This window comes from Lissotriton vulgaris, chromosome 2_1 (genome assembly GCF_964263255.1).
Source record: "Lissotriton vulgaris chromosome 2_1, aLisVul1.2, whole genome shotgun sequence".
NCBI lineage: Eukaryota > Metazoa > Chordata > Amphibia > Caudata > Salamandridae > Lissotriton > Lissotriton vulgaris.
This window is the reverse complement of record NC_141687.1, coordinates 883,411,729-883,431,437: the sequence shown is the minus strand read 5'-3', so window position 1 is coordinate 883,431,437 and position 19,709 is coordinate 883,411,729. Positions and strand designations below refer to the sequence as shown.

Genomic DNA, 19,709 nt, shown 5'->3' with positions numbered 1-19,709 from the left:
TCAGATGCTCCGTCCATCACCACCCCCTTTTGTACCGCTTTGTTTGCCATAAGTTGGCAGGATATGCTCAGACGTGGGTCCCTTGCACACTTTGCCACTGGATTCAAGCAAGCCTGGCTGAAGACGGCTGTAATGCCAGAAACCGGTCCTAGGAAGCTTGTTTCCGGTCCAGGGAAGGCATGGCTTGGCAGTTCGGGCTGGACTGTTCCCATGAGGCACAGGCTCAGACTGATTTGCATATGGCCATGGCTGAACTGGGGTGGCAGAGTGGGCTAAAGAACGGTGATGGATTAAACCCAGATCTGTTGACTGGGTGTGAGTGTTTGATTGGTTCAGATGCTCGGTCCATCACCACCACCCCCTTTTGTACCTCTATGAAAACTAAGGGGCATATTAGCAAGAACCTCGTTAAAATTATTGCTGTTTTAACGGCAGGAAACTCCAGCTAAAACGATGATAATGGGCTTGCTAATATGCGTTATAGAATTCCAATAGAAGCCCAGGTTAGATGTCCTGCACATCTAACCTGAGCTTCTATTGGAATTCTATAACGCATATTAGCAGGCAAATTATCGCTGTTTTAGCTGCAGTTTCCTGCCGCTAAAACAGCGATAATTTTAACGAGGCTCTTGCTAATATGCCCCTCTATTAGTTATTTCTGTAAATTAGCAGAACGATTGCCATTGACATTAACATTCATCCTCCTTTTCCATTCTCCTTTTTTTATGCGTCTTATCACATATCTGAGACAAATATCTCAAATTTTATTGAGTAGAAAATACAATTACGCAAGTCAAACTCCTATAATGAGATGGGCAAAAGAAAAGTGATTGTACAATAATTACAAAATAGAAGAAAAAAACAGTTGATTACAATGTGAAAGAAAGAGGCCAAAATGCAAACTATGCTTTAAAAAAAGAAATATATAAGATAATTCTATCTTGTATGATTAGAAGCATTAATTGACAAAGGGTAGTCGTGCAATGTTGTATCAAAATTGTTTCCGAAAAATTCTAGGTTGTGCTCTATGATGCCACTTATGTCCTCCAAATTAAAGTCTAGACCTGACCTAGCCTTAACATTGTATGCAAAGTCTACCATACCTTTCCAAGCATGATGTTGGGATGTGGGAATATGTCCGCTTTCACCAATGACCATTAGAACGCATACCATGAAAAGTGGGAACTGAAAAATCAAATACAATTAGAAGTAGGTAGGGGTAGCTGTTGCCACAGACTTGTCTGCATTTACTATCCCTGATTTCCCGGTTTAAAGGAACACAATAGTATTTGAGCTCCGAGACCTCTGCTTCTTATGTATTTTCCACTACAAGCCCTTAGAACTTGTCAAAGGGTGTCCGCGATGTCACTTCTGCTATTCTGGCATTTTGGTGAATTGATGTCCATGACGATGTGTCAGAAAACAAATTAAAGTCCCTTTATTGTGATGATTCTAAAAATATTTTTCCTTGTTGAGAATGGATACCTACAGAGATAGCCATGGTGGAGACCTCTTTATGTTCACAGGAGACAACCAATACAAACTTGTCGACTAAATCAGGTGGTGAGAGGTAGTTAATCGACTCCCCACCAAGCAATGGATCTTTAACTACTTGTTGCCATTGAGTGATCAAACCCACTACAGACGTGTCAGCTGAAAGAACCATTTAACAAGGCCAGGGATGCCCCCGAAAATGGTAAAAGATTTGGTCTCCGTGGAGATCATATCAGGGAATGGTGGAAGACACCCTGGGGAATTCTGAAGCCCAGAAGGGGGTGGGGGGATGGGAAGCCCTGAATGGTAGGCCACCAATAAGATATACAGCCACATGCATCAGAGTACGGTTTTGCGATTCCTTATTTGCGATTTTTAGGGAATCGCAAAATGGGATGCATGATTTAAATCGCATAATATTTGTGATTCGGTAAAAATCGCAATTTTTACCGAAACGCAAATATTATGTGAATTCTAATTTGCGATTTCGCAATTCCCATTGATTCCTATGGGCCAAAAGGCCCATAGGAATCAATGGGAAGGCATTGACATTTTGCGAATTTCAATTAGCGATTCGCAAAATGTTAATGCATTCCATGGGTGCAGGGGGGTCCAAAGGACCCCCCCTACACCCCTGAAATGTATTTTGAAGTGCATGTTTCACACACACATGTCCTAAGGACATGTGTGTCTGTAACATGACAGTGTTTTAAAATGCAATTTTGAGCATTTTAATACATTTTCGCAAATTACCACGAGGTTCACCCTCGTGGTAATTTGCACCACCTAATTGCGAATTCGCAATTTTAAAAGTAATCATGCATTGCTTTTAAGGAATCGCAAATTTGCAATTCCTTAAAAGCAATCACATTTTTGGAATTCGCTAAAAATAGGGATTTTGCCAAAAATGCTTGATGCATCCCAAAAACCTATTTAGGAATCGCAAACGGCCGAATTTAACTATCTGAGAAACCTTTTTAATAATAAATTGAGTTGGGCCCCATTAATGAAGGTTCGGGTTCAGAGCGCTAGTCGCACTATAGAAGGTCTGTTTCGCTTCTGTGGCAAGCTAGGTCAAACACCTGTCACACATTTAAAAACCCTGTATAGATCAAAATGTTTGTCTGTGGCCACCTATGGGGCAGGAGTTTGGGGGATTGAAAGCCCTGCCTCGATACAAGTCATGGAGAACAAATTTATAAAGCGTGTACTAGCAATTCCACCAGGTTCATCAAACAAATTTTCCCATGAAGAAATAGGTTTGAGCTATGTGAGTGATACCATTCGTCTTTCACCCTTATGATTATGGGGCAAAATATGGTTATCTGAGGATCTTCAGCTCTCTAGAGACATCCTCCAGGACTGCTTAAACCTGGAGAATGGGAAGCAGATCCCTTGGTTATCATATGTTAATGAAATGCTTCATAAAATAGGTTTGGGTGACATCTACGATAACCCTGAAAAAATCCAGGGAGACATTAAAACCGTCATCAAAACAAGTTATTGGAAATCTTCACATGCTCATTCCCTGGTTAGGCCATCTTGATCTATGGTTAACTTACAGCACCAGTTTTATTTAACCTTCACATCTCATGTGCAATGGCGATTTTATCTCACAATGTTTAGGCTAAACATCCTGCATTTTCTTTTTGCCTTTCCTAAACAAGGGGGTTGGTGTGAGAGGCTGCCCCCTTGTCCTTGTAATAACAAAGTTAGTCAAAGTACTATGCATGTTGTCCTCTTTTGTTCCTTATATAAGGATCCGAGAACTAGGTTTATTAAGCCTATTTTGAAGGGGAAGCAACCTTGTAACTATAAAGAAGGTTATGACTACTTGTTATCATTGTCATCTTCTGGAGTGTGTTGTGCTATGTTAAATTTCATACGAGTGTCTCTCCTGATTAGGAAACGGTATGGTTAATTTGGCCTTAGACCTTTTGTTCATGTAGAAAGTTGTATTGTGATTCTTATCCTTTTTGCTCCTTCTGATGGCCATTCTAGTATGAATATTCTATGAAATAACACCTGTCGTTTTAAAGTGAACGGTACGGGCCTTATTTTCTGTATGTTTTGCCATGTAAAGCTACCTGTGAACATATTAATTAATGTTTTCTTACCAGTACAATGTGTAATTTTAAAATTGCTTTCTTTTAAAATATTTCTAAATCATGTTTTGTAAAATGTTTTACTTTTATGATTCTTTTCTGAATCTAATAAAGTTTTTGAACCGAACCGTATTTTGAAGTGCATGTTTCACACACACATGTCCTAAGGACATGTGTGTCTGTAACATGACAGTGTTTTAAAATGCAATTTTGTGCATTTTAATACATTTTCGCAAATTACCACGAGGTTCACCCTCGTGGTAATTTGCACCACCTAATTGCGAATTCGCAATTTTAAAAGTAATCATGCATTGCTTTTAAGGAATCGCAAATTTGCGATTCCTTAAAAGCAATCGCATTTTTGGAATTCGCTAAAAATAGGGATTTTGCCAAAAATGCTTGATGCATCCCAAAAACCTATTTAGGAATCGCAAACAGCCGAATTTACCGATTCGCACCGTTTGCACTTCCTAAATAGGTTGATGCATGTGGCCGTTAATGCCTGTGAATGTGCACTTTGCCTGGATCTTGCGTTAACCTCTTGGCTGCTAATGACAAGGGTAACTCGTCATGGACTTTTCATTGATTTCAATGGAAACTAAATGAGCCCAAAAATATTGCCTTAGCAGTAAAGGGGTTAATTACATAATTGTCCTATTGCTTCAATACCCCTTGGGGGCTCATGTTTATGATACACTGCTTGTCATGTATGTTCTTTTCAAAACTCAATAGAAAGATTTATAAAAAATTCACTTCAGAATGTGTTCGACAGGGAGGCACAGCATCAGAGAAATCTCATTGAGTTTGAGTGTGCTAGCTTCAGCAGAGGTGTCTATAACAACGTAATATCACCCAACTCAACTGCACTCCTTTTATTATTCGCAGATTGAAACTCCCCTCCCGAACTTTGAACCTGGGACCTTCATGTTGTGCATAGGTCTCTACAGTGAGTGTACTGAGTTTTCAGGATTTCTGTTTGGTCTCCCATAGTATTCCATTCAAAGTTCCATTGCAAGAGTGGGAGACCTGGGTGGCAACTATTTTGAGAAACTACTAGTGGGTGAAATATGCTTTGTGTAAAGAGGGGGCAAAAAGTGAGGGACAGGTGCCCTGGTAGAGTGGGAGGAATCGTTGGGATGTGAGAAATCAGAAAGCAACGTTGGGAGATGCCAAAATAAACCCAAAGCAGGCAGAGGTGGGATTTTAGGGTGCTGAAAACATAGTAGGCAAAACAAGATCATGCTATTCCCCACCACTGGGTGCTACATTACTAGCACCCATGGCACCTGAGACTCAAATGGCTTCTACCCAGGGCTGTCTGGTCATCTCCTACGGACCGGAGAGCTTTGAGTTTTAATTTTGATGAAGTAGAGGATTTTAACTGAGGTGGTATTTTCTAGTCTGGCATTGCAAATTGAAAGGATTTGAGCATTGCATACCACCAGAATTTTAATCTGAAAGTGAAAAAGACACAGACAGTGTCTCATCATCTAGTGAGAAGTAATGGTGCCTTTCCTTTGAAAGGATTGGAACCCTACTGATGTCTGCACAGTAGGAGCACAGCACTCCCTGTAGCAATGCTGGATGGAGTCGTATATCGGTTTTCGGCGCGCACTGGAAAAAAAAAGTTTCAGGCTGCTGCTTATTTTAGGTTTACTATTAGTTGGGACTGTTTGTCACACATCAGCAACTTCAAAAATTAAAAGTTTACATAGTTACATTTAAATGTATGTTTCTTTACTATAAATTCTTGATTTTTTTTTACAAAGAGGCAGATAGTTCAGGGGTCAAGGGTTCTTGTGATGTAGGGAAGCAGTGTTCTCTGAAGCAAAAAAGTGTTTACTTTCATTCTGAATTGCAGGAGGGTCATTGCATAGATGTACACAAAGTAAGCCGCTAGTGGCAGTGCTAATGAAATGATATTAAATAATGATCAAGCTAATCCAAATAAAATGAAAAACAACTATTTTGACACTACTGTAATTAAGTAGAGCACCAGGGGGATTTCAGTAAAATTCCTGTCTAGTGATCGCTTGGAAGGAAACTAAGATACGTATCTCTAATAGAAATGTTTCAGTTATAAAGAATTTTATATTTGTGGGGCGTGGGGGGCGGGGTGGTATTTGTAGTTGCCTTCAAGGTTGCTGCACCCGATGCAGATACACTGTGTTGATCCCACTAAGCCCAAATGAGAAAGGCTAAGTGAGGTCGCCATCTTGGGCTGAGGCATCCATTTCAAAGTTCACATGGTCGGTCCCTGCACTGGTGTGAAAGGACGGCAGCCTGTTGTTTCAAGCCGAGCAGTGGCTCTGGAAAGCACAAGGACTCTAGGATTGCCATGTGCTCATCTCGAAGCAACCGGTGCTTTTGTAGCACTTGACAGATTACTTTCTATAAAGTTTATTACAATGTAATTTCAAGCAATTGCCAAAGAATTAAAAGCTCATTTTATAAATCAATGTTCTGTACCCATTCATGCTTCCAACATAATCCAAAAGAGGGCAATCACATTAGTTGAAGCACTTTTGTTATCTGACAAGGAATACATTAGATTATAGCCTGCTCTACATAAATATCATATCATTTCACTTTGTCACTACAATACTGTAGAGTTTATTGGCAGCACTTCAGAAGAATATAATCGGGTCGTGGATATTTCGTTTCTGATCAGCTGGAGGAGAGCTAGAGGATGGAAAGAATATCCTTGCACGTATATTTCAATTGGTCATGTTATCAGTCAGGAGGAAGTAGCATTTTTTTCAGGTAGCGAATTATACCGACAAACCTGTATATGTTAGAATAACAAGATAATCCATATTTCCGAATACATTATTAGTCATTGAGGCAAAAACTTTAAGATCCACTCAATAGGTCTTTTTTGACCCTTGTCAAAAATGATTCTCTTCCTTTGAAATCGAGACACAGTGTTGATCTAAAGAGCTTTCAGTTATTGAAGTTCAAATATTCTGGTGAATTTGTTAAAGGGTCACATGTTTTTCCATGGTTTTCAAAATAAATTGAAGGTGTTTTAGAATCATGACAGTGGCATCTCTATCGCTATGTTTAGTTGTTTAGTTGGTTATCCAGGCACTCAAGGTACCTTTGCTATAGAAAATCCATAAATAAGTATTAAGTACTTAAAACATCTGCCATTGTTTTTCACCATAAAACAATGAAGCTAAGTCGTATCGAATGTTATTGGATTTTTTTAGAGAAAGCAGTTTGAAGCATTTGTAGGTATTTTCAAGTGAGCGGTGTACGTGTTTCTCAACATGTCTCCGCAACATGCTACAGTAAATGTTGCATTCCACAGGCATGCCTGCAGTTCAGTTTCCCCTCTTGCCTTTAGCTCGGCATGAGTGTGCTCAACTAAATGAGGAAAAATTTTACAAGAATTTGCTTGCTATTTTGGAATTTGCTCTGCCTGAGAAATATAGCTCCAGCTATGATGACAATTGTCGCACGGCCAAACTTTGACTTAGCGAGCTGTAAGTGCACCAGAGACTGATGGCAGATATTGTCCACAGAAGGGTTTGCCTATGAGTATATGTATAGAATCCATAACGGACCAATATTTCAGTTATATATCACATTTAAAGTGTCAATTTTTTTAAAGCTTTTAAAAACCATCCTAATGATGAAAATCAGATTTTTCTAACATCTATAGGCAATATTAGTGAAATAGCTTTGATGTGTGGGTGTTACCAGGGCACCCTCTCTGGGGATTAGTTTGTACTATATAAATTCCAGTCTTTCATTCATGCTATGAAGCGCATTACAAAGCAATTTAAAAAAACAGTCTGATTTGTGTAGTAAACCTAATAGAACCGTCTTCTACTGTGCCTAAAGTAGCTGGCATTCTATGTCACAAAAGAAGTCTGGTTGTAGGCTACAAAAATGTAGGACTACAATGTAGTGAAAGTCCCTTCAGGATCTCGATCGTTAATTTCAGGAAGCAGGTCTGCGTCCGCTTTTTGTGAATATGTATGTATGGGTGCATTATTTGTACTGTGCACGCCTAGCCAAAAAGGCAGTAGATACTTGTACAGGGCCAAAGACAAGCCTACAGACAAGAGATATGAGAGGTAGCTGCGTTGTGTATGGTTAATGCAGTGTGATAAAGTGGTGTGTCTCCAACTCTTTATTAAATTGGGGCAGTGTTAATGAATAAAATGGTGTCCTAGATGGAAAAGGTCTGCTGTCTTGTTTTTTCTTTTTTACGCATCTTTGTCTGCAGTGTGGTGGTGCACTGGCTGAGGGATTGGAAAGAACCACCAAGGATGGGGAGCTTATTTGCAAGATCAGGGGTGGTGCTGGTCATCATGGCTTTGTAATGATGCTGTTTGTTTTGAGGAATGTTTAATACTGATTCTATAAAAAAAACACAGAGTAGAAGTAGGTGTATGTTAACTTCAATTGCTACAAAAGTTTCATCCTATTTCTTCTTTCTTTGTTATAGATCACCATCAACATGGCAGCTTCGACTCAGTCAGTGAATGCAACCTTCACAACGGGGCCTGTGACAACACTCTCCAGAGAACAAATTCTGTATCAAAGTAAGTAAACTCAAGGATCTGCGTAAACCTGGTGCTGCTTGAATATCTAGTTCAAGGGATATTTGTTTCTGAAAAGTTAAGATGATGATCCCTAAGATATAAAATGCACCAGAATGCAGATTATTTAGAGTGCACACCTGGGTAACTGTGGGTCCAATGTACTATGAAGACTCCAAGCTGCGTTACACTTACTGGAGCAGTGTGGTGGACAAAGGCCCTTAGTTTAGGAGAAGGGGATTTACTTTTCATCATCCAACTCTAACTCCATGCAAGAGACAGAAAGGCATGGAGGGAGAGAAGGATAGCCAAACGGAAAAAAGGAAAAATAACCTGCAAGGGTGTGGTAAACAGACAGGGAGTGTAGCTTGGGGAGGCGAGCGGTGAAAAATGAGGTGTAATCAAGACTTTGCAGCAGTGGTTTAGCGCTCCACAGTGCCGGGCTCCTAAGATGCTAATGCAATGTATTTCACTTAGACTCCATTAGAAAAACAGTCCATCTACACCATATCTTGTTAAATAATTTCACCGCTATATAACTACTCCTAATTGCCCATCCTGCTCATTTTACTCCATTATTCCAAAAGCTGAAAAGGGTTTACCAATTCCCCGTGGTAAGTAATAATAGAGGAAGCACACAACATTGATATATAAATATTAATTTGCATCAGAATACATTCAGGCCTCAATCATGCCCAGTGTAGACCAAAAGGCTTATCATATGCTCTGGTGCTAGAGTTCTTCCCAGACATCTAATAATATATGAAGATATTTCCTACCAATATACTTACGAATACTAACAGACCCATACTATATGGGGATAATTAGCCATGTTTTCATTGAATAAATTAGGGCATTTATTAAAGACAGAAATATTGAACTTATGTAGTAGAGAGGGTCTAAAGTAAGGCATACAGCTAGTGTAGGGTTGCATCCAATGCTAATTTGCTTCTCTAATGTAGGAAACACAAATGTTTCATACCCCAGACCACATTTTACACATGACATTGATCCTAGTGCCTTTTTTTATTTTTCAGAAATTCTGTCTAAGGATGGGGACAATTTACTGATAGAATATCTGCACCATTCACCTATACCCTTTGAGCTGCTTTATTTGAGCAAATCATTTATCTATTATGTCAGTGGTCAGGGATATGTTGTTCAATAGTAGGCAGCTAAATGCATTTGACATTTGTAAATATTCAAAAGGGTTATTGCGAGATTCGATTGCCCATATTAGCTATTATCAAAATAATGGTCTATATTTGGTATTGTATTCCGAGTCTGATGTGTAACTATCGCAGGAGTGTAGTAAATGCTATTGACCTTGAACATTCGTGTTGTGTAGGTATACAAAGGTAACACAATCTTATTTTTTGCCTAACCAAATAAAGCTCTGGATCTTGCTTTAGACTTTTCTTTAAAAAAAAAAGGCTTGACTGATAGAGAAATGACATAATAGTTTCTGCCACCTGTCCCACAAATGAGATTCGTAGAGTTTGCAATCTATCAATGAGACTTGCGGGGTTCTCAGGAGGCACTATGAAAATGCCAGTACACACCATCAACTGGAGCTCTCACAACAGATCGTTGACTGCATCGGAGAATAGAGGAAAGGGATGTGGATGACAGTGATGGCACATTCATAAGCTAAAAGCATTTTTTTTATTTTCCTTTTAAATACATTTTTCAATATTATAGGGAAATCGCCATGTCATACTTATGTTTAATATGTTGACAATAAAATAGTAACTAATACATTTTTGATCCAAGTTAGTATTAAATAATCCATCAATATAACCGGACCCTTACACTACTGAGGTCGATGAGCCATCTTTGGATGGTGGGTACGGTGGAGCCAACAACCCATGACCTGTTGCAGACTGCTGACTTTCTGCATAGGATGCAGACTTGCCTTGTTGATGTATCCAGCTACCTGGTCCATGGTTGTTCCATAAATCCAATATTAATATTCTAGTTGAATTAGAATGAATTAATAAGTTCACGAATCACCACATTCTGATGTGATAGTTTGCTCATATTATTATTTGTGTCTGTCTCTGTATTTGTTTGTCTATATGTTTGTCTTGTATTACGAAAAATTCAGTAATAGCGCAATTCATATTACCCTGTGGATGCACTGAATCTTGAATATCTCCCTACTATGTAAACTGTAATTAATGTTCATGCGTTTTTTTCTATACATTATATTATTTTTTCTCATGTTTGTATTTCTGGGTTCTATGAAAATGTATAAACTGCATTGAAACAGCCCCAGGCCTGCGCGCCACATGGGGAGAAACATGTGCTGGCTGGTCAATAATTTTCACTTCTTGCCAAGTACTGTAATCAGACTTGGCGATTATTAAAGCACCATTAGGTTCGTAAATCATTAAATCAAAATTTGATGTCTCATGGACTTCTGTATTCATTCTAAGTCAATTGGAATCTAACAATGAATTTATATTACATCTATGACTAGACTATACTAAAAGTTGCTGATCTTGATTGCAGTATGGATTCTAGAGCTACAATCCAACTATAGGGTAGTCCATTGGAGCATCAATTTTAACTCCTGTCTTAGGTGGCATAGACTCTTAAGATCATTACTGCTACTTCTTTTTGGCAACTACCTTGTCCATGGTAACATACAACTTACCTGCACTAGAGACTTGATGGGGAAATTGATCTGGGCAGATTTTCCCGAGGAAAGCCATCTGAGCAGGCCATAGAGAGAGTCCGGAGGGTGACATGAAACACGCTCTGTAAAAACACATAATTCAACTTCTTTTACTGTACCTAGCTCCCTCCATATCGGTTAAACATTATAATGCAATCGGACACCATGCGCTGTCGCCGCTGCGCCCGTTAGACGCAAATTTTATCCACATGGTATGGAGTTGACCGATAGTGGTGTGATTCTGGAACAAGGTGGTGGGAAATATGGAGCACAAATTGAACATAGGTGGCCTGCAAACTCTAGAGATTTACATTCTGGGCATTCACACACGTCAGAGGAGCAAAAAAGTGGGCAAAAAATTTGGCCTAGGTCATTACCAGTAGGGACAGAGCGCAGCATTGGCAGTCTACCACCCCATATAGGTGGAAACATGAGATGGAGAACTGGGCTATGGTTGAGGGGGCCACCATACAAGCTGAAGTACTGAGGTGGGTCCACAGGAAATCCATCATACCTTGATAGGTAGCCGGCTGAATACCCCTATCATGCTTTGTGCCATGATTCTCATAGGGACACTCTCCTAAACCTCCCTCCCCTCCCCCCAAAGACAGGCTCTCGCCCCATACTTCTTGATTACCAATCAAATAAAAGCATCTAGAAGTGGTTGACTCCTGTATCTGGGAAGCTTAAAACAATGCTACTAGCGGATGGGCAATTTTTAATAACTATATTGGCTTATGTGGCAAACAAAGTGTTCTGGAATAGTTATAATTAATTGGAGTGGGATCATCCTCAGCCATACGAGTATGCATTGCTATTGAATATCTAGTCTATACACTGTACTCCAGTGTGTGAAACACTAATATAAACTTCTTCGTATTTAGTACTCTACTGCAAAATCTTTTGTTGTATAAGTAAAAAAACTAATAAAAACATATTTTTAAAAATAAATATAACCTGACCGGAGAGATATTCAAGAATTAGTTCAAAAGAATTATACTGTCCATAACTCAGTCATAAAATGACAAAATATTTCTCCAGCCTATTTCAAAAGAACAGTCTATTTCTTACCTTGCAATTTATTAGCCTTCTCTCTCCTTTAGTGCACTTGTCTGTGGCTCTGGCCATAAGCTAGATGAAGTCAAATAACCAACTCCTCTATGAGACTTGGTACATCAAGGTCCGAGATACCCACTATTACCGTTGCAAGAGGTTTATCGGTGTTATAAAAACTCTTTTGAAAATATTGCATAATGACTGCGTGTGAACATCTAATCCATAAATGTGTCAACTGTAACTTGCACATGATTTCCAATTAAATTCCAGGAGTTCATTTTTACAGTGTCATTGGGGATTATCTAAAGGGTGATTTAAAACACATGCTCCAAATAGTGTCCATATTAGGAATTTAGTTAGTTTCTCATGGGTGCTTTATCAGTTGTGAACTCAGTGCAATTTCTCATCAATTTTCCAAGCTGGTGGATATTAGATCGTGACACTATGATTTGTGGTCGTCGCTGTCAGTATCACAGTCATGAAGTAGCTGGTACTTTATCAATATGACCGCTCAGTTTTTGGTAATGGTATCTGGCATATCTGTCCATGTGATAGTCTCCTTTTTTGGAATGAGTGTTTGAACTAGTACAATACCGCTAGAAAACCATGCAGGTGTAATTTGAGAAGTACCGTATCTGTTAAGGCACCCATAAATGAGAAGCTATAGGTGTTTTGAGAAATTATAAATAGACCTTTCTTTCCCAATAAAACATCTGCCGATATAGATTGCCGTATTTTGGAAGAGGATTGGGGCAATGATTTCTAAAACCTTTTTAACTCAATATGTAGTAATACCAATGCCCCACTGTTGGTAGATCCACCTGTGTTACCCTTAGGCCTTCTAGAATTTGGTAATTCCATCATGGATGGGGACTTCCATAAGGCTACTGTGGATTCTCAATAGGAAAATCAACGGGTCCTGATGGGGTCCAAGAGGATCTCTTTAAGGCCAGTTTTGAGTTCTGGGCCCCTTTGGTAACTAATGTCTTTAGAGCTTTAGTTAAGGAGGGGTCTATAGAGTCATGGAGGGTATCAATACCAGTTCCTATATACAAGAATGGAGATAGATGCTCCCCTTCTAACTACCACCCCATCTAGTTACTCGACGCTTCAGTTAAAATGTTTGGAAAGGTTATTTTAGCAAAATTGGAAGTGTGGGAGGAAGAAGAATCCTTTTTTAAAGAAACACATTATGCATTCCGTCCGGGACTGTGTGCAACCGAGCAATCCCTTAATTTGACTCTAATCTCAGGAAAATATGTCAAGGCCAGGAGAGGGGGCTTATAGATGGTGTTTATGGACCTCTTCTGTGCCTTTGACTTAGTAGACAGAGTCATACTCTGGGATAGCTTAAAGAAGGCGGGGATTGACCAACCCCCCTTATTGTATCTTTTATAATCTCTTCACCCTGATACCCATATGAGGGTACGTTAATCTCAAAGTGGAGACCTTACCTCTCCCATTCAATTTACCTGAGGCGTTAGGCAAGGCTGTATATTGCTCTCCTTCCTTTTTTTTTAGCTTACATTAACGCATTGGACTCTTTTTTTTTATCCTGTTGCACACCCTTTCCGAAAATGGGGTTCCCGCCTAGTCCCCCCTGCTTTGTACATGGAAGACGCAGTTTTAAAAGCTCTCACAGCAAAGGGGTTACAATTGCTTTTAGATGGGTTTAATAATTTTATGCAAGGGTTGAAGCTGAAGGTGAATCCTGCAAAATCTTATGTTATGACCTACGGCACAAAAACACACGCCTATTTTAGGTCTCGCGACCTATCGATGTGCGCAAGCGCATCGAGCGGAGCGAGAATTTTAAGTGGCGAAAACATTGTGAAACCAAAGGGCTTTCAGCCCCGCGGTTTTCATGCAGTTCCCGTGTACATGCACGCGCATCGCATGCAAGCCCAGCCTCTCCCGCCCCCATCCGGCATCAGGCTTCTCCTCCCTTAGCAGCACTCCTCCCACACCAGCAACTCCCCCCTCCCACACCAGCACCTCCCCTCTCTCTCCCCGCAAACACAGCCTTGCCCTCTCCCACACCAGCACCTCCCCCCTCCCACACCAGCACCTCCCCTCTCTCTCCACGCAATCACAGCCTTTCCCTAGCAGCACTCCTCCCACACCAGCACCTCCCCCCTCCCACAACGCAATCACAGCCTTGCCGCACTGCCGAGCCTGTCCCAACAACACAACCCAGCTCCGTCACATGGCTTCTGCTTTGCTCACTTTCGCTCTCCTCAACCCTTCCACTCTTGGCAGACCGTTCGCTTTCCCTTTTGATCACGTCAGCCCGAATCACATCCGAACGTCTTTTGGTCCCGTTTCTATATCTATGTACATAACTCTGCCGCCCACATTCACCACTTCACCGGGCGTCACCCTTGGCGGTCCGGAGAATCTTCTAACTTAAGCAGCAGACCCGTGTTTTTCGGTAAGCCACGTCCCTTTACTGTTTTCGACACCTAGCTCACTCCGCAGTAAGTTTTGTTTTTCCTGCAAGCTAACTCCTGCACATCGCTAGCACCACCCCTCGCTCACTCATTTTGTACATAACATTCACATATTTCATGATAACACCCAGCATGACGCCTTACTCCCAATTCTCATCTATTCCCATCACCATTGCGCTGTATTTCCTCAAGTTTACTGCTCTTTCATTTTCCCGCTGACCCCAGTATGCAGGCACTCGCATTCCCTTCTTTAACACGCCCATATGCATGCAGCACATTCCTCCGTTTAACCCTCGTGTGATACACCAGCCTCGGTCTCCTGCCAAAGTTTACTGACACACGTTCCTTTGTTTCTTCAGACTTATGACGCCCTGAAGAAGAGCCAGCCTAGGCTCAAAATGCATCGGGGTGAACTAATACTGCTTTAAAATGAAGCCCACGCTTGAGTTATCGTTGGCATGAGACACACGATTTGCGACAAAGCAAACTAGAATAATAAACTTCTCCAACCCCTGCCCCAAAACCACCGCTCCCACTTTCCACTAACCCCGCTCTCGTCTTCTCCTGCCCCCAGCGTCTCCCCACCACCGAAGCCCAAGTTCTACCCTCACCCTCCAACACTACTACTCACAGCCTACCCACGACCACCACAGCCATCTCAACAGCGCCAAAATAAAGGCCACTTTGTAGGTATTCACGTTAATTTAATAAATTCACTTTAAAAACGGAGATTTAAGTTGTTTACAATTTTTTTAACACCACACAACATTTCTGCAGGCACACCATTTTTTTCCCTCCTTGTTTTGTTTGAGGTCACCACAGGAGCCCACGGAGCTTCAAAGTGCGCGCTCTCACCTTCCGGATTGGTGTTGAGCCCTCCCCCACCCTCCGAGCACGAATGCAACGTTTCCCTCAACCCACCCTTCCCCCTGCATAGAGTGCGCAGCCATCCATGTCCTTACCTAGAAGAGGGGAAACTTTTAAGCCTTTCTGTGGCATCATTGACCAGCTTGCAACACGCACTCATTAAGCTGGACAGGACGCTTTGCAATCAAACTTTTTTAGATGAAGATTTATTTTATTGATAAAGTACCCTGAGCAAAGTTGTATTTGCTATCTATCACTCTATTACTGCATTTGAAGCTTTTATCTCTCCTCCTCTGCGAGCTTTCCAATCGTTCCTGCCCCCCTCCCCCATTTAATTTGTTTCCTGTCTCTTCATTGCTTGCCCATCCCCCAAACCCTGTGCCTTGCTACGGTTTTCAGACTGCCGATTCTGCTGTGAAACCACTGTTTTGCCCTGCCTGTGTTCATGCTGCATGAGTTCTTTCTAACCCTGCAACAACCTTAATTGCTGGGGGTTATATACAAGGGTATGGTCGGTGCTTAGGGGCTACATGTCTGTGGCCAGCTCACCATGATTAAAAAAAAAAATATTCATTAAAAGGGAAATCACCCACGCAAGCCCACTATCACCCATGCAACACCACACTCACCCACGCAACGCCACTCACCCAAGCAACCCCACTCATCCACGCAACCCCACTCATCCACGCAACCCCACTCATCCACGCAACCCCACTCATCCACGCAACCCCACTCATCCACGCAACCCCACTCATCCACGCAACCCCACTCATCCACGCAACACCACTCATCCACGCAACCCCACTCACCCACGCAACCCCACTCACACAACCCCACTCACACACGCAACGCCACTCACACACGCAACGCCACTCACACACGCTACGCCACTCACACACGCTACGCCACTCACACACGCAACGCCACTCACACACGCAACGCCACTCACACACGCAACGCCACTCACACACGCAACGCCACTCACACACGCAACGCCACTCACACACGCAACGCCACTCACACACGCAACGCCACTCACACACGCAACGCCACTCACACAGGCAACGCCACTCACACAGGCAACGCCACTCACACACGCAACGCCACTCACACACGCAACGCCACTCACACACGCAACGCCACTCACACACGCAATGCCACTCACACACGCAACGCCACTCACACACGCAACGCCACTCACGTTGCCAATAGGTCTCACAGTAGGAAAGTTGGAACCATTACAATTGCAAATAACAATGCCTTTTATTTTTTTTTCATTTTAAAAACATAAAGGGCTTTGTCATTTACAAAACCAATAGCTCCAACTTTCCTACTGCGAGACCTATTGGCAACGCCAGTGCTTGTTTTTTATTGGGGCGATTTCAATTCTAAAGACAAAGAATTGCAGTTACTTAAGCATCCTTTTCAATTAAAATATTGCTCTGGGATAGAGTAATTGCCCAAAGGTCTCAGATGATGGAGGCCTCATGTGAAGCATTCTTTGGGTGTGCTAAGAAGTTAGGACAAAAGCCCTTAAAAGAAATGTTTATGCTCTATAAAAGTAAAATTCTCAATACGTGCACATATGGTGCAGGTGTTAAGGGCTTTTCAGGTGGTGGGGATCACATTTTTAAACAGGATGCTAAGGGTGAAATATTCACCCCAAGTTTTTTAACTCATATTGAACTAGGGATAGTCTATTTGTAAGATAAGGTAAGTTTGGCCCTTGTCATGCTTTGGATCAAGATTTGGTTAACTCCAGAGCTGGGTTTTAAACGAAAAATAGCGGAGGACTGTCTTATTCTAAGTAATTCGAGAGATAAAATATGTTAAAAATATTCTTTGCAATCTGGGAATGAGTGACCTTTTTGATCAGCCGAGAAAGATAAATTCATATTCTATGGGCCTGTTCATTGAAAAGTATTCTGTAAAGAAAGAGGAGGCCAGGTTTACAAAAGACTCAGTAAAAGTTCAAGCTCATGTGTCAATCTCAATCGTTCAAGGTATGGAGTATTTTTTATTTAACCTGGGCAAGGCCACTGGAGGATAGATTGTACCTTACTGAGGTTAAACACTATACATCATTTACTGACCTTTGCAGACACAGGTACCTGGTTTCTTTCATTACCATGTTGCCCATGTGATGGGCGGTCACATCAGTCAACCAAGCATTTCATGTTATGTTGCACCTTGTATACTGCCGACAGAAAACGGTTTATCCGCCCAATACTCGCGGGAAGATTTTTTGTGAACCAACAGGTTGCTTTTCCTACAGCCTCTCGAGTCCCCCTTAATATGTTCTGTCTTGAATATCATTACACAAGTGTTGAAATGAAGGAAAAGTACGCGTTGTGACCTGCAAACGCCAAAGATTCTCTGACTCTTCCACGTCTTAAAGGAGAGAAAACAAAGTGTTAGCTTGATTAGGATATGATCTCGTTGTGAAATTCCTTTAAAAAATACACTTTAGCATGAAGTGCACTTTTATGAGTTTTTAAGAGAGAGCCAGCAGATAAAGACTAGATATATTGTTCCCAATTTCCTGTTATTATGATGAGTAATTTGTAAACTATGTGTTTTGGCACTGTTTGTAATTTATACAGGATCATTTTTACATCAGAGAGATAATTGAGAGAGGTTTGGCATCCCCCCTTTTTAAACGTTTTTGTGATTTTTACACCTTAGGTTCTGGATTTATTTTTGTAGCCCTGTTTCTTAATATAACAGTAGACATGGGCAGTTAATGCATAGCATGCATCTGTGCACTAGTGTGTGCTTGTGTATAAGAATGTCCTCGTGACTGAAAGATGTTATGCTATTTCCTTTGTAACAACTTGTATCATGATATTTTATCTTTACTGTGACTTTTATGGTCTGTTACGGCCGAATAAAGTATTTTTTAATGATGATGAGAAGCTATACATTTAAGCCCAGTTCAGTTCAGGTGCATATATTTTCAGTGGTTAGCTTAGAATCAACTTCTTCGTTTGTGGTGATTTGCACTTCTGAAAACTCTGAGGTGAGATCTTTTGATCTTTCCTATCACAAGCAGCCCTCTGAGGGCATGGCTCTAGAACTGCAGAGGATCCTCGGGAATCTCCATTGGTTGTCTAACCCAGTAGTATGGAGACATGCATTTCCATGTTGTTTCAAATACAGTATTGACAATACCTTGCCTATATGAAATGCGGATTCTGTGGTCTCTTTGAGAAATGCTGGTTTTCAGCCTTGAAGTGTTGTGCGCTTCCGTGTTTTATCTCCTGCTGCCATCTTTGATGATTATGGATCAGACATGTGCCTTAGCATTGAAGCACCCCTGCAGATCCTGTGCTGTTTGCTTTAAGCGCTCTTGAAATTGACATGCTCCTGCAGGAGTGGGACATGTGGAGTTGCTTAAGGATGCTAAACCTTTAGTATCTTTGCATGGTTTAGCACCCGCTTGGATGTTTTCTCTGTCCTGGTAGTTTGGCACCCCATGCCGAACATTAACTGTTTGCTTTCAGGGCACTTTATATTGGCACACTCCTTCAGGGGGTGGGGGGAGCATGTAGAGTTGCTTCAGACTGGCAAACCTTTGGTATCTGTGCATAGCTTGGCACCCGCTTGTATGTTTTTTCTGTTCAGGTTATGGCATAGAGTTACCGTCCAGGGCTATAAAACAGAAGTGTTTGCACCTCTTGATGTGGGTTGTGGTGAGCAGCCATTGCAGCCACTGTGAACGGGCTGCGCTACAGCGGATGGACTGTCTGAAAGGCTCGGCCCACTCCTTGCTGAAGGCCACTGCTGTGCTGGCTTCAGAACAGAGTACATTGAGGTTGTTTCTGAGAAAGGAGCAGTGCTTAGTGGCATCAGGGTGATCTTACTGAATGTAAACGTTCTTTGCCGTCATCCCAGGTAGTCTTGTGAACTCGGGTTAGGTTGGAGATTTGAAAAGGTGCTTGGATAGGCTGGAGAGTACATATGACGAGACCAGTTACATTTATCCAGATGTATTCTGTTCCTGATACTGCCTCCTTCTGCCCACAAGCTTCGGCTCTGGGTAGCACCATTATCCAGAGCAGCTAAGGCACACAATGTATTGTTTTACTGGGTTTTGCTTCCAGAATATCATCAGCTGAGCTGGTGGTCCCTGCTGAATTTGTCAGGTTTACTCCGCGGGATCCAGCCGATGCAAAGATGGTTCCACCTCCAAATGTCACCAACACCCTGAAGTATAAACACAGGGTGTTCGAGCCATTAGGCGAGGGAGAAAAATAACAAACTAAAATAAAAAATGTGGGGTGGGTAAAGGTAGGGTCAGCAGGGAAAGGACGCCTGAAACAGAAGACAAGACAGATTTCAGTCAAGTGCTTATTAGCATGAACTACTACTCTCATATGGTCTCACTAAGAAAACATGCACATGAATAAGTACCTGGGCTGAAAGAAAACCCGACCTTGGTTAGAAAACATCTACAATCCTTCTGCCATAATCTGTGAGGAAGGCCTAAGGAACACATAGATAT

At 41.5% G+C, this 19,709-nt stretch overlaps 1 protein-coding gene across 2 annotated transcripts in view; it reads left to right on the top strand.

Annotated features, from left to right (window-relative positions):
• Positions 1-19,709, top strand: part of NCMAP (non-compact myelin associated protein) — a 222,077-nt gene that overhangs the window by 180,595 nt on the left and 21,773 nt on the right. For both annotated transcript variants that reach the window (XR_015308434.1, XM_086956401.1), the window contains exon 2: positions 8,059-8,155. Coding sequence is in view for 1 of the 2 variants with exons in the window: in XM_086956401.1 (XP_086812527.1) it covers positions 8,071-8,155 (85 nt within the window). In the remaining variant the exon portion in view is untranslated. The remainder of the gene's footprint in view (positions 1-8,058; positions 8,156-19,709) is intronic.